The following is a 15,330-nucleotide window of genomic DNA, read 5'->3' as shown; positions in this document are numbered from 1 at the left end:
AACAATGATATACAAAGATTATGTTTAGATGAATTTATGAATTATAAAATTTTTCTACAGTTTACTAAGAAAAAAATTATGCAAGCTAATACAATGTCTACATTTCTTTACAGATGACCTGACTATTACATCCAGTGATACACGCTGGGTTGGCGCTTGGTGGATCAGCTTTTTGGTCTGTGCAGCAGTGAATATCCTGACCAGCATCCCCTTTTTCTTTTTGCCAAAAGCACTGCCAAGGAATGGACAACAGGATATTGTGGATGTGACTAAATATGAAAAAGTTGAAAAATATATATAGAGAACCAAAAAGGAAAGCCTTGGAATCACTAAAGGCAAACATGCAAACTTTAAACTTTATTTGGTTTAGATGGGTCTGTTTTTAATGGACACTTGTCACTTGTGCTGAGTTAAGACAGTGTGTCACCAAGTGTCCCTACTCAATTGTGTTAAATGTCTTCCACACTCACCATTTGAAAATAACTGGTATGATAGGGAGCCTGGCTTATTTTAGATTAAATTAATGAAGGGTTTAAGTCAATGTGAACACTCAATGAGCAAATATATTTTCCCATCTATTTTGGCAGTCGAATTTTACAGAAAATATTAATTTAAGTTAAAAAAAACCAGAGATCAAAGATAAAGACAAAGATAAAAAACTGTTTGATAAGAAAAATATTTAGCTGCGAGCATCCTTGTAGTCAAAAGCTGATAGATGACATAATGCTCTATATTTGATCACATGTGGTAGTTTATAGGAGAATTGCTCCCTTAGAACAAACTGTCCTAAAATAAGCAGAAATGCTACTAACTGACATTGCAAAGTAGAGATGCTTCTGTGAAAAGCTACCGTAGGACAGTGGAATGTTGTCTGGCAGTGCCCATTCTTAAAACATGGAACTATTTTCAAAGTTGTGTAGTATTCTCCAGAACTCAGAGTTAGTATATAAGGGGCGTGGCTTGGGCTCTGGTATTTTGACTGTGTATAGTTGGAAGATAGGATGCCAGTGCTTTACCTGTCAAATGAGGGTAATAATGACTTATGTCCTGGGTTTCTGTGCTGTTCTGGCACAGACTACTGTGGTGGGCATTTTATTGATGATATTGCTATTTCCTGCATCATTCTCAACCCCCAACACCAATGTGTGCTGAATAGTCATATGTGCCTTAAATATTAGAGACCATGGGTGAGGAGCCAATCATACTTGGAGCTAGTGCAGAGACTTGAACCTTAGAATCATAGCCATGTTAAAGATTCTCCAGAAAGGGCAAGTGTTGACAAGTGTACAACTTTGTGATCTACTAGATAAACCAAAACTTCAAACCTAAGAAAGATTTTAGCAGAGAATAAGACATTCAGAAAATAATTGTGAACCTTGGAGACTCATTTAGGAGGACGGGGATGTCAACCAACATGGACAAGTTCAAAACCTCCCAGGAATACTGACTGCAACCATCTCACTCATAAAGATGGGTTTTGCCACTAGAGTCCCTTTCTTTTCATTAAACAACTCTGTCTCTACTTCTAAATATTTTATCCTTGGTACATTTATCTAAATAAAATGAGGCAATTTATGAATGATAGTATAAAATTAGAAAATCAAGACTGAAGGCATGAAAAGGAAAGAGACGGTTAACTGTGGTCTACAGCCAAATCATCTTCAGGGAGAGCCAATCCATTTCCTAGACACAGGCTACAAACTTAACTTTTAGCTTTTTAAAGAGGGCAAACTTGGAAGGTTCCTGATATACACCAACTTGCTGGCATTACTTACAGTGAGACTTTTGAGTTGAGTCTTTTATGATTATCACTAGGTGCTTCTAATATGTGTTCTGCTGTGAAGGGCTGGCAAGATGCTGGGGTTATCTGGGCTGCAGTATGATTCCTGGAGCATTCATAAACTGCTAGCTTATCCATTCTTGCATTAAGCGGTAATACCTTCAGAGTCAGAAATGAAACTTCATCAAATCTAGTTCCTCGCTGATTCCAGAAAACAAACTAGTCACTCTTGTGAATGCATGATAGAAGGAAACAAGAAAGAAGCAAATGAAAGTGTGGACAGAGGCACAATCCTATCTTTTTACAGTTTTGTTTGCTCTCACAGTTGTGCTTTGATTTGTATATAGCCTGTTATGTCACTAACTTCAAAATGACTTAAACAATGATATAGAACTTTAGTCACAAGGAGTAAAGATTTATCAAATATATTTGTATTATAGCAAAGAATCAATGATATTTTAGGAGAACACTGGACACAAAATGCAAGGAGGCCAAGTTAGTTTGATGGTTTGTATGTGCTCTTGTTTCAGATTTTTTGCCATTCATGAAGAGCCTCTTCTGCAATCCTATTTACATGCTTTTCAGCCTTACAAGCGTGCTCCAGCTGAATGCATTTATCAATATGTTTACCTTCTTGCCCAAATACCTGGAACAGCAATATAGAAAATCTACTGCAGAGATAGTATTCCTCATAGGTATGTACGTTCATTACTTAGTTGCACCTTCCTCTCACACAGGGACATGTTTAACAGTAAAATAATGTGACTAGGAGAATACAAAGAAATGAAATTTCTTAGGATAGTCTTGTAAATTTCTTCCTTCCAATCTTCAAGGAAATCAGGAAAAAATAAATAAAAGAAAGAAGCCTGGAATTTCCTCTCTGATTTCTCTCCAAACTGAATAAAAATCATCATAGGAATCTTAGGAGAAGCTCATATTTGTCAGTTTTCAAATATCAATATGTTAATTCAAAGAGGAATACAGAGCTTCTGTATCTTATACCCACATGTTACATCTGGGCTTCAGTTCTTGCTCTCCACATTCCTCCTAATTCAGTTGCTCAGACCCCTGTTGGTCTGACAAGTCTGTGAGCCACACTCTGCCTTTCTTGCTAGTTACACTAAATCCAGGGACCCTACTTACCCTTGTAAACGGAGAATCATGGGCTGCCACATTATCTAGGATTATCTGAAAGTGCAAATCCCAGTCCTCATTCTAAAATGTATAAAACTAAATGCAGTGGTGGGGTGCTGCAAAGGATGGTTACATTCTTCTAACACTGGGGCTAGTGTTGTGTGGATCCACCCTACACAGGATTCTTTCTCTCTGTCTCTGTCTGTCTCTGTCTCTCTCTGTCTTTCTCTCTGTCTCTCTCTCTGTCTCTCTCTCTCTCTCTGTCTCTCTCTCTCTCTCTCTCTCTCTCTCTCTCTCTCTCTCTCTCGTCTCTCTCTCTCTCCTTTGTTTTTGTATAGGAAAAGAGAGTCAGGGAGAAAAAATGCTGGACATTAACTATGCACAAAATGTTTTTCATTTGATAAACACAGACTCAATAGCAACATTCAAAAATCACCTGAACCAAAGTCAAATTCCCAATACACCAAGTTGAAAGAAACAAATGAAATATTTAATACCATGTGAGTGTGTGTGTGTGTTGTATAATGGTCATAAAGGTGTTTATAACCTGTTGCAAATGATTAAGTAAATGCTAATTATGTTTTAAAGTGGTGTTATGGGCATTTGTAAACCTCATTTTATATAATATATGAGTAAATAAAGGTATAACAGTATATTTAAGATAAATTGTTAAGTAAGATGTATTGGACAGATTGATAACATTTATTTTTCTGATGTCCTTATGAATACTATTTCACTTCTGTTTATAGGTGTTTATTCCTTACCTCCAATATGTCTTGGATATTTAATTGGTGGCTTTATTATGAAGAAGTTTAAGATCACTGTCAAGAAAGCTGCATACCTAGCATTCTGCCTATCTTTGTCTGAATATCTTCTTTATTTCTGTAACTTTATAATGACCTGTGATAATGCCCCAGTTGCTGGATTAACTAACTCTTATAAAGGGTATGTTTTTTCCTAATGAAGATCAAAATATTTTCACAATTGCTGGTTCACTTTCTTCAAAGATTGTACATGGCCAAATCACTTTAGTATGACTTAATGGCAGTGATCCAAGGTTATTTTATGGTTTTCTTCCATTCATCAATTTTATGCCATCTCATACAAGGTATGAGCTTATTAAAGAGTCCTGAGGACTATCTGTGAAGGTTTATTCCACATGCATACGGGTGGTTGGTGATATCCCAGTCTGTTTTATAGTGTAATAAAGGAAAGTAACCTGAAGCTTTGTAGCCTAGATTATTCATGTATCTCATACTCTAAACAGGTAGCTTTAAAGTTGACAGTACAGGTTTCAAGCCTTGATAAGATTCTACAATGGGCCCAAATTAGCATAATTGAATCTAATACATGGTAAGTCAATTAATGTGTGTGTTTATAAATACCACTGGTATAGGTATGCTGTAATCTTTGATTTTGCATTTTACCTGTTTCCTCATCATATATTAGCCTGAAAAATTGAAAACTTAGTTTAGGGCATAGTTATATGATCAAATAATCAGTTAAAATGAAGTAGAGCATATACTTGAGGTTCCTTTCAGAATGGTGGGGAACCAGTCAGTAATAAAGACCCATGCAGAGGGACTTGAGTTCAGATCTCCAAAAGCCATCTAAAAGTAGACACTGTAGTGTAGCTGTAATCCCAAGACTCCTACTGTGAGCTGAATGTCATAGGCAGAAAACCTGAAAGTTCATGGATCTGCTAATCTGGCATTTGCAGCAGTGAACAACAGGGCATTCTGTCTCTAACAAGGTGGAAGATTATCTACTGATTACCTCATACACACTGTTGTAAACATGTTCCTACACACACACACACACACACACACACACACACACACTCATGACAGAGAGGGAGAGTGATAAAGAGACAGAGAGATTAACATTAAAATTCAACATTATTAAAAATTTTAATATTTAAATGATTTGAAGTATAAAATAGGATATATATATATATATATATATATATATATATATTCTGATTTTATTTATTTATTTTTTAAGTTAGGAAATTTTCTGTTCATTTTAGAGATGTACAAATTGAAACTTGGGGGCAATTATTGTGTTTACAAAAAATGGCTCCAATGCCACCAGAGTAGAACATACTAAGTACATCTCCTGTCATGCTGACTCCACATTGTACTTGAAGGACAGAATTTGAATTTAGCTTCTAGACTACCACATTTTCCTGTTTAAATCTCCTTGTCAATACTGGGCACTTTCTATCTCAGAAGAGCATGTGTGGTCAGTCAAACACTCCATTTTGGGAGCTAAATGCACCACCTGTCTTATAAATGGAAATTGCTGATTTTGTTCAAATCAGCCCTCTTTATTATTTCCCATCATTATCATTATTTCCCATCATGCATTTAGATGAGAGATTAGCCCTCTTCAATTTAACTCTGACAGCAGAATATTTTCCCATAGGGTAGGCACTTTAGTTTTGGTTCTGATGTAACTAAAAATACATTCATAAGACTATTGGAGCACATTACTTGTGTGCTGAAATCATAATATAGGGACTACATGTTGATATTTGAATGATTTCTGTTTCTGTTCTGGAAAAAAAAGAGTTCTCTCTCTCTCTCTCTCTCTCTCTCTCTCTTTCTCTCTCTCTCTTTCTCTTTTGTCTCTCCTCATGTGTGTGTACAAGCTGAGATGAAAAGAAGAAAATAAAGTGCTTGGGTAGATTTTTCAGAATTCATGACATTATTTCAAATCATTTTAGAGTTCATCACCAACTATATGCAGAGAATAAGTTTCTTGCTGACTGCAACACAAGGTGTAGCTGCGTAACGAACACATGGGATCCAGTGTGTGGAGACAATGGCCTAGCATACATGTCAGCCTGTCTCGCTGGCTGTAAGAAGTTCGTTGGAACTGGAACCAACATGGTAAAAATCCTTTCAGTGCTTGGGGTGTTGTTTTGTGTCCTGAGTTAACATGTACTATAATTTAAGCCTTCCTCTGCTAAAAAGCAAAGAGTAGTCCTTGCTTAAAATAGATTAATATTTTTTGTGAACAACTCAATTTACCCTGTATATACATACTTGACGTTACAATTCCTAGAGATTATATAAAACCTTGACAGAGTCCGAGCATTATTTTATAATTACAAAGAGTGGAAATCATTATTCAAATAATCTGAGTTTAAATGTTCTGGATGGGTTGGAGAAATAGCTCAGGTATAAAAAGCACTTGCTGCTCATTCAGAGGATATATTTAGTTCCCTGAACACAGAAGGTGCAGCTCAAATCTTCAGCTCTAGGCCATCCGACAGTCTTCTGACTTCCTCAGGCACCAGCATGAACTTGTTTGTATTAACACATTTCCAGAGGCATACATAAAAATCAACATTAAAATTACTCTACACAGAATTTTTCCTTTTTTGAGATAGGGTTTCATGAATCCCAGGATTGCCTCAGACTTGCTGTGTAGTTGAGATTGGCAGAAAACTTTACATATCATGAACTTTTTGTCCTCTATCTATCTATCTATCTATCTATCTATCTATCTATCTATCCATCCATCCATCTATCTATTATTTATTTATTCATTTATTTATTTATTGTGGGTTTATGTATGTGGTATACAAGAGCATGTGCATATGAAGGCCAGAATGTAAGTACCTCTCGACTCTTAGGTCCCATGTACTTTGTGCTTCTGAGACAGGATCTCACCATTCTAGAATTTATTGGTTCTGTTAAGCTGCCTGGTAAGTTAACTCAGGGAATTGTAGGGTTGTTGGCCCATGTTCACCATTGGGCATAGCCACTTGGTGGGATGGCACATGGGGAATTCGACTGCATTTACCCCATGCCTCCACTGAAGTGGGTACTGGGCTGGAGCAAAGCACCAAGATGCTGCTCCAGGGGTTAGAAAGCACAGTCTGAGATGTGGAAAAGATGAAGCTGGCTTGGGGTTTTCTGGGCCTGCTATGAGGCCAGAGCTGTGGAGTTCTCAGGCTCTTGGACATCCAAGCACTTCTGGTAGTAGCTGAAGAGCTGAGAATGGGAGTCATCACCCATGGATGGGACAGTGTCTAGCCTGGGGACTGGGGTGGGTGTGGGGGAAGGGGATCTCTGTCTAGCTTGTCCCAGCAGGGAGATTGTCGTTAGCTTGGTGGCAGTTGTTGCTGGGAGCATAGACAGGCCTTCTACAGGAGACCAAGGTGCAACTCTCTAGGCGAAGTCCTTCTCCATGGCTCCTAACCGCAGATCTCGATGAAAAGAGTCAGTTCATGGTTCCAAGCAGCTTATTGTCATGGTGGAAAGTGGATGCATAAAAACATACCCCACATTTTAGGGTGGGCCTGAGATTAAATACCTTTTTCAGGGAGAAATGTCTGGGAAGGGAAGTTTATTGGCAACACTATCCAGGCTTCTAGGTACCTCATTAGAATGGAGAACTCTGTTTTGAGCCTACTTGAGTGTGGTCATATTTCTTTTCCTATTTTGTCTTGGTCTGAGATGTGAGGGATGTGTCATCTACATGTTGAAGGGCTTGGGGGCATTGCCCTTATGTGATTGATGGCCATAAATCTCTCTATAGGTGGCTGTGACTACAGGACAGGGGCCTGGTGCTGAGAGCAGGCAAAGCTCCAACTGTCCCTTCAGGGACTCTGGGGCTTCTAGCCTTTAGCTTGACCTTACCACACTTCCTCTCACAGTCCACCACCCTGAAGAGAGTCACCTGTTACCATCTTCAGAACATCAGTGTTACAAACACATCTTCTTTTCACGCATTTTTTACATGTGTGCTGGGGATGTGAACTTATATCCTCATGCTTGTACAGGACATTATAGACTGTTCCATCTCCTCAGCCCCTCCCCCCCCCCATCATGATAGTTTAGCATGATAAAGAATCAAGCATTTTTCCTTTCTTTAAATGTTAGAATACTTAGAGGTGGTTCATAATCATAGTTGAAAACATAATAATTCAATAAAATATTGGCTTTATTTTTAAGTAAACACTTTTCTTTGGGGACATAAATTTATTTATTATTAAGCACCTAACTATTTCATCAACATTCTGAGGCACATGATATTTTAGCACTTAGTAATAGGTAAATAAAAAAACAAAGCCATTTTTTTTTTATTTAATTTTTAAAAATGATCTACTGGCTAGAAAATCGGCTAACTGGGTAAAGGCATTTGTCAGCAAGTCTTACTACCAGAATCACATTCTGGGTTTCACATGGTAGAAAGAGAGACCTAAATCCGATAGATTTTTTTTTCCTAAATCCCATAGATTTTTCACATGAATGCCTTGGCACAAAGATATGCAGACATTGACACGAATATGCACATGTATGAACACACACATAAGTACAGCATGTGCACACACACATACACGTAAAACCAAACAAACAAATAAAAGTAAGGTAAAGATGATGTGTGAATTCAAAATAAGTGAGTTTTTGCAAACTTACTCACTGTGTTTAAAATATACCAAATTTAAAAATCTACCATTTATATTTTAATGATATAATCTGAGATAACAAAAAGGAGATGAAAATAAAGAGGACAATTAGTCTGCATTTTAATTATTTGGTGTTTCTTATTTAATGGCACTTGTGCTCAAACTTAGGTCCTCATTCAAACTAGGGGAGTGCTCTTTCTCTGAGTCACATCATTGACCCAAGACTCTCTGTTTAGATCCAACAAGCTGTGCAGACAATACTGGAAGTTTAAGCCCAATATCATTCTTCTTTTTTGACAGGTGTTTCAAAATTGCAGCTGCATTCGGTCAGTCCTGGGGCTGTGTGAGAGAGGCCTTGAGTGTGATAACAAGTTTCAGTACTTTTTAATCATATCAGTAATTGGCAGTTTTCTCTACTCACTTGCAGCCATACCTGGGTACATGGTTCTTCTGAGGTAATAAGTAACCATTCATTCAGTTTTCCCTTTTTCGTTCATAGTAGTGAATGTATATATGTGAGTGTATGATACGTGTGCACATGTGTGCATGGTGTGGCTCCTATGTGCTTCCAAGAATGCAAGCAGGTCAGAATGTTGGGGAATCTGTTCTCTCCTTTCACCTTCTATTTGAGGCATGGTCTCCCTTGGTATTTCTGCAATTGGGCTGTTTGTGTACTCCTGCTGATCTGTCCAAGGTTGTAAGCACTTCTGTTTTCTTCTCTTATTCCATTGAAGAAATTAGAGATGCATACCACTGAATTGGACTTTTTATTTTAATTGTTTTACATATATTCCTGGGCTCTAGAGACTGGAGTGGGTCATCAAGTCTTTGAGGCAAGCATGTTTACCCACTGTCCCATGCAAATGATGCTATCAAGATTTGTTTTTGTCATTTATTAAATTTTTCTCAAGAAAGGCCCTTAGAGCCATGGTTCCAAGAACCTCAATATTCTAAGTAAGATTCCATTATCAAGGCTATTACAGAAAGGATTGATAAATTCAACAGTAATTTAAAGTTTTCTGAAAATTTCCTTCCTGTCCTTTCCTATCTTTTCCCCTTATTAAGCCTAAATGAACAGTCTTTTTGTTTTGGCAACTGAGAGTAGTTGCCTAACACTCATTGTCTGTGGCTCAGCTCATTAACTGACAGAGTGTGAAGCTCTCTGTGTAAAAAGGTCCAGTTCTCCTTGAGATCCTGAGCCTAATCTGTCTTTAACAAAAACCATGAATGCAAATATAGATGAGATACATTAATGCAATGGTAGACATTCAAATATCACATGAACTGAGACAGTTGTACAGCCAATTTTAAAATTATTACCAGGTGTTTTTTCAGTCTATCTAACTTCACACCCACTAGCAATGGAAAATAGTCCAACCCCACCTTTCCTGCCTCATAGGAACTCAGAAGCAAAGCTGAATTAAACATGGTGTATGATTCATAACACTTTGTCTTTTTAGAGTGAACCGAGGTTGTCATCTCTCCCTTCTTTCCCTCTTTTCTCTGGGCTTTTCCATTTCCTTGTCTACATTCACTTTGTGTCCAGCCCCCTTGTCCTCCTTATCCAAATCTCTTTATCGTTTTATTCTTCATTGCTTTCTTCTTTTTCTCCCCTCACATCTCTCTTCTCTTCTCCTCGTCTCTTTCTCTTTCTCTTCTCTTCTCTTCTCTTCTCTTCTCTTCTCTTCTCTTCTCTTCTCTTCCCTTCCCTTCCCTTCCCTTCCCTTCCCATCCCTTCCCTTCCCTTCCCTTACCATCTTTTTCCTCCCCTTCCCCTTCCCCTTCTTCCCCTTCCCCTTCCCCTTCCCCCTTCCCTTCCCTTTCCTTCCCTTCCCTTCCCTTCCCTTCCCTTCCCTTCCCTTCCCTTTCCATCTTTTTCCTCCCCTTCCCCTTCCCCTTCCCCCTTCCCTTCCCTTCTTTTCCCTTCCCTTTCCATCTTTTTCCTCCCCTTCTCTTCTCATATCTTCTTTTCCCTCTCATCACTTAGTCTAACCTACACTATCCTACCCTTTCCCCCTCCTCTGCTCTCCTCTTCTCTCTTCTCTCTTCTTTTTCTTCTCTCCCTTAGTCTAACCCTTCCTTTTCCTCTCCTTTTTTCTTCCTTTCCCCTGTTTGTATTCATTATACAAATTCACTGGAATAGAATAGATATAAGTTCTTTATTTGTTTTCCATTGTAAAATGTTGTATTTTCAATATTCACCAAATCAAGATGTGCTTTATGACCTTTTTTCAGTTCATAAATTCATGGACAGATAAATGCATCAAGTATTGCTAGTAAATAAGACTTAAGACTTATTCTTGAAAGTGAGGGTCATTTGTCTATAACTTCTGTCACTCCATCACCTGCCAAGTAGATTTAGCTGATGTGGCTAAGTGGTGTCTTCTTTCTTCCTCACTACTCCAGGTGCCTCAGTTCCAAAGCTATGAGATGAATTGATAAGGACGAAGTTTCCTCCTAGAGGAGGACAGTCTTAGTTGAAGGGCAGATAAGCAGCTGAACTCTTCTGTTAGAGTCTGCAAACACACTCTCAGAAGATGCTTTCATGTTTACTGCATCCCCATTCTAACTTACATCCCTCACTCATTTTTAAAATTATCTTATATTTTGATATTGACTCTTCCACTGGGGGCGGGGGGATGAAAACAAAAACAAAAACAAAACAAAACAAAAAACCCAAAACACACAAAACAACAACAACAAAAGAAAAAAAACCAAGGCTAACTGATATTTTAATGTATGGTTATTTAAAATACTTTATGCATACTTGAGTGTGTATGTGTGTGTGTGTGTGTGTGTGTGTGTGTGTGTGTCTGTGAATGCCATGGCATTCATGCTGAAATAAGAGAATATCTCACAGGAGTTGGTTCTCTTTCCATCATGTGGGTTCCACATATTGAAATAGTTTGTCAAGCTTGCTGGCAAAAAGCCTTACCCACTGAGTAATCTTTTAGCTCAAATGTATGATTTTTTTAATTCAATGAGGTTAAGGTCTATTCAAATTTTTTTGTTTGTATTTCTCTGCCTTTTCTTGCTGAATTTGATGATTGCAATGTAAATTATGGATAAAGTACTACCATTTATATTCTATGATGACTTGTCTACATTGTTGTGTTTTCTTGAACTCTTTCATGGAGTCACTCCATAAATGAAATACTAAGTTGCATATATTATGATTTTCTTACCCAAGGGTGTATTTGGTGGGAAAAGAACACATTTTAAAAAGGGCTCCCATATTCCTAATTTACAATAATATTTTTTCAGTTTGTATCCTAATAGGCCTCCACTTTGTATTTAATTCTCAAAAGCACCTAACATCTATTTTTAGGCAGTACAGGAAAAAAAAATCTAAGGTCAATAATTCCATATAACAAAGTCATTTTCTTAATGTCATAATGTACATAATAGATTATTTCTCTGTTTTGTTGGACTGCATTTACCATTTCTCCAATTTTTATATGGCATGAGTTTGCTTTATCAACATAACAAACTGCATTGCAAAAAAAACTTGAGAGAATAATGATTTATTTGGTTTCTTGCTTCAAAGGTTTGGGGCCATTATCATGGGTATGGCAGGGTATATGCCATGGTAACCAGAAAACTGTGCATCTGGGTTAGCAGATAATGTCTAACTCTTAAAGGGCTCGACCCTGCTTTAGATATGTGGAGGTCAGAGGCTAGACAACCTCACCATTTTTCTTCTGTATGGGCTTAGCATAGGTAAAGCTGTAACATTCTCACTTCAGGATGAAAATCTTAAGCATTAGAATCATGAATTACCACTGTCATTGGGAAGATACTAAGACAGACATGGATTTGCCTGATGAACTTATATGTGCGTATGTATGTGTGTGTGTGTATGTATGTATTTATGTATGTATGTATTTTTCAGGTGTATCAAGTCTGAAGAGAAGTCACTTGGAGTTGGACTACATTCGTTTTGCATAAGAATATTTGGTATGAGTAATTTCCCCAACATATCTGACCAATATTAAGTGCTTAGTAACCAATTACTTTTTTTCTGATAAGAAAATATCCTTTACTTGTGTCTTAGGGTTTCCATTGCTGTGAACAAACACCATGACCAAGGCAACTCTTATAAAAGAATACATTTAATTGGAGATGCTTTACACTTCTAGAGGTTCAGTAATTTATCATCATGGCAGGAAGCATGGCAGCATACAGGCAGACATGGTGCTGGAGGAGCTGAGAGTTCTGTATGTTGATCTGACTTAAGCCAGGAAAGACTGTCTCATGGGCAGCTAGGAGGAAGGACTCATTGCCCACCCCAACAGTGACCTACTTCCTCCAACAAGGCCACACCTATGCCAACAAAGCCACACTTCCTAATAGTGCTATTTCTAGAGTCAAGCACAATCAAACCACTACACATTGTCAACCCCAAACACAACCTTTACCTTAAAAAGCATAAGAGTTTTAGTCTGTAATCAATCATGAGTTACCATGACATAAACACACAAATAAAGTCATCCAAATATTATGTTACAATATGAGGACTATTTTGTGATGTTTATAGTTAGAGAACAAAGAAATCCATGAACAAGGTACTTCTCAAAGATATCTGTAGTAATGTCAGGTAGGTTGGTTACAGAAAAGCAGGAATTTCTGTGCTGTAGGCTCAGATGCTATCTGTTTGCATTCTTAGTGTTTTGGTGGGTGGAAGACAGATACTGTAAGGCCTCTTTCCTGCACTGCCTTTTAAGTCAAGATATTCCCCCCAAAGGCTTCATGCCATAGTCACAGGAACAGAAGGACAGACACAGGAATGGGGCAATAAATTATCAATAAAAGAGGTAGAGATAATTTGTCTTCGGATATGCAAAAGTCCAAGTATCCACATGCAGGAAGTCCCATCATCTTGGAAGATCTTTAATGTAGTTGTGCTCCACCCACACTACCCTGAATTTCTGTTTACAAGCCCTTGTGTTTGCAACTGGCTACTAGTAATGAGTCTGAGAATGAAGTAATTGTAGAAATAAAAATGTTTTCTCTTAAAGAACTTACCTGAACTTAATTAACCTTTATCTTTTAGTGGATTCAATAAAAAGTCAGTTGGAAATTGTTTTTGTTAGTTGGGTATACAGAAGCACAGCACAGATATTTTAGTAAATACATGATGTTCATAATTATGAACTCATGAAGGAATTTCTAAGCATCTTGTACATAGTTTTCATTTGTTGTGATCTAGAAACTTTTTGCAAACATATAATTCCTGAAAGCAAGTTTATAACATTTGATTCATAATTTGTTATATTGTTTTATTCTAAATAGGAAAATTGAAGTATCTCCAAGTAAAATAACCTCTTTCCCCCATCCTCTCTTATTCCTTCCTCTCAATGGGCTGGGGTTTTGTTTTTGTGGTTGTTGATTTGTTTGGGGTCTGTTTGTGTTGAATTTTTTTCCCCTCTTCATTGCAGCTGGCATTCCTGCACCTATTTACTTTGGAGCTTTGTTAGACAGAACCTGTTTACATTGGGGAACTCTGAAATGTGGTCAGCCAGGGGCCTGTAGAATGTATGATATAAACAGCTTCAGGTAATTGTAATATTTAAGATCTACTTTTGTAGTATAAAATGTCCTCGTTCATATCTAAAATTTTCTTGAGTGATAAGATTATATTTGGGCTCATTTTCAGAATGCACATGGGTAGAATAGTTTCCTTCTATATACTTGAAATTTTTCCAATTTCTACAGTGGTTAAATTTTTTAAGCATGAGTGGGTTTCCTAATAAAACCCATCAAAAATATTTTAGAATGAGAGGAGTTATCTGCTTAGAGTCCCTGGATTGTGAGGGGAAAGCTATGTCTTGAGCTGAGCTAGTGTGGCAGAATAATAGAGGGAGATATGAAGAAAGATTTAGAGACCTAGGACAAGGGTGCTGTAGGGGGAGAATATTTTCATTTCCTATCAATCCATATCTAGGGACAGAGAAGAACTTCTCCCTTATGTACGGGTTGGTATAACAGATTTCCAGCACATCCAGGCAGCATGAATTCTGGCACTGTAGCTCCTGGAAAGTTCACAACACTCTCATGCTTACAGCCTGACTCAATGAGAGCCTCAATATAGTCCCATGCAGTTTAACAAAATGTGCCAGATGCTGTAGCCAGGGGCTATCTTGAAAAGGGATCTGGTATCTACATTTCATTGTTGGTCACATCTCTGGGAAACTGCTGGATTTATTGGTTAGCAGCCTCACTAACACAACTTGGATCAGTAGAGTAATTATGATACAAGCCTGCTGAGAGTGTCACAAGGTGGATGACATAATAACTGGAGACACTACCCTTAAGAACCATGGGACCAGGGAGCCCAGAATATACAATGAGATCAGGGTATACCCAGTTGTGTGTGGTTTCATGCTGCTGCTTTGACTTAAAGTGGTTACTCATCTATTTCCCACCACTCTGAGTGCTACTTGGGCAGCTGTCACTAACACTACAGTGAAAGAACTGTGGGTTTACTGCTTCCCCATCCCCAGGGACCATGTCAGGCTGACTTTGAAGCAGACTCCCTCTTTTTTACTTGCTCTCTAGGACAGCAGGTCCATGGAATAGAAAAAAAAAGGAACTCTGTGGACTGTGTCCTGGAATTGTGAGACAATTTATCTCCTGTCAAAGTCATTTATAACAGTGGCAGAAAACAACATATTTCTTAACTTCTTTCTCATCTAGAAAAAAAATCAGTTAAATTTTAGACTGTTAGAAGTCTTGAGCATCTATGCATATATACTATACTTACACGTTCTCTCTGCAGAAAGATTTTTTTCTTCAAATGTAGTTGAGTCCAGGATTTCCTAGCTAAGGAATGGTACCACCAACTGTGGACTTGGTATTCTCACTTCAATTAATGTAATCAAAACAATGTCTCATGACATGTTCACAGGACAACATAAACCACAAAAGCCTTCACTGAAAATTTCTTCCCAGAAGAGTCAAGATTGTATGAAGTTGAAAACACTATTCCTCCTTC

The 15,330-nt window shown here is 37.8% G+C and overlaps 1 protein-coding gene across 1 annotated transcript in view; it reads left to right on the top strand.

Moving 5' to 3' along the window:
- Positions 1-15,330, top strand: part of LOC117715212 (solute carrier organic anion transporter family member 1A1-like) — a 62,420-nt gene that overhangs the window by 32,668 nt on the left and 14,422 nt on the right. The window contains 7 exon segments of the mRNA XM_034511905.3: positions 114-335; positions 2,311-2,475; positions 3,664-3,859; positions 5,643-5,808; positions 8,637-8,791; positions 12,229-12,293; positions 13,775-13,892. Of these exon segments, the coding sequence (XP_034367796.1) occupies positions 114-335; positions 2,311-2,475; positions 3,664-3,859; positions 5,643-5,808; positions 8,637-8,791; positions 12,229-12,293; positions 13,775-13,892 (1,087 nt within the window).

This window comes from Arvicanthis niloticus, chromosome 9 (genome assembly GCF_011762505.2).
Source record: "Arvicanthis niloticus isolate mArvNil1 chromosome 9, mArvNil1.pat.X, whole genome shotgun sequence".
Classification (NCBI taxonomy): domain Eukaryota; kingdom Metazoa; phylum Chordata; class Mammalia; order Rodentia; family Muridae; genus Arvicanthis; species Arvicanthis niloticus.
Note: the sequence above shows the minus strand (reverse complement) of the source record. Positions and strands in the feature narration are given on the sequence as shown.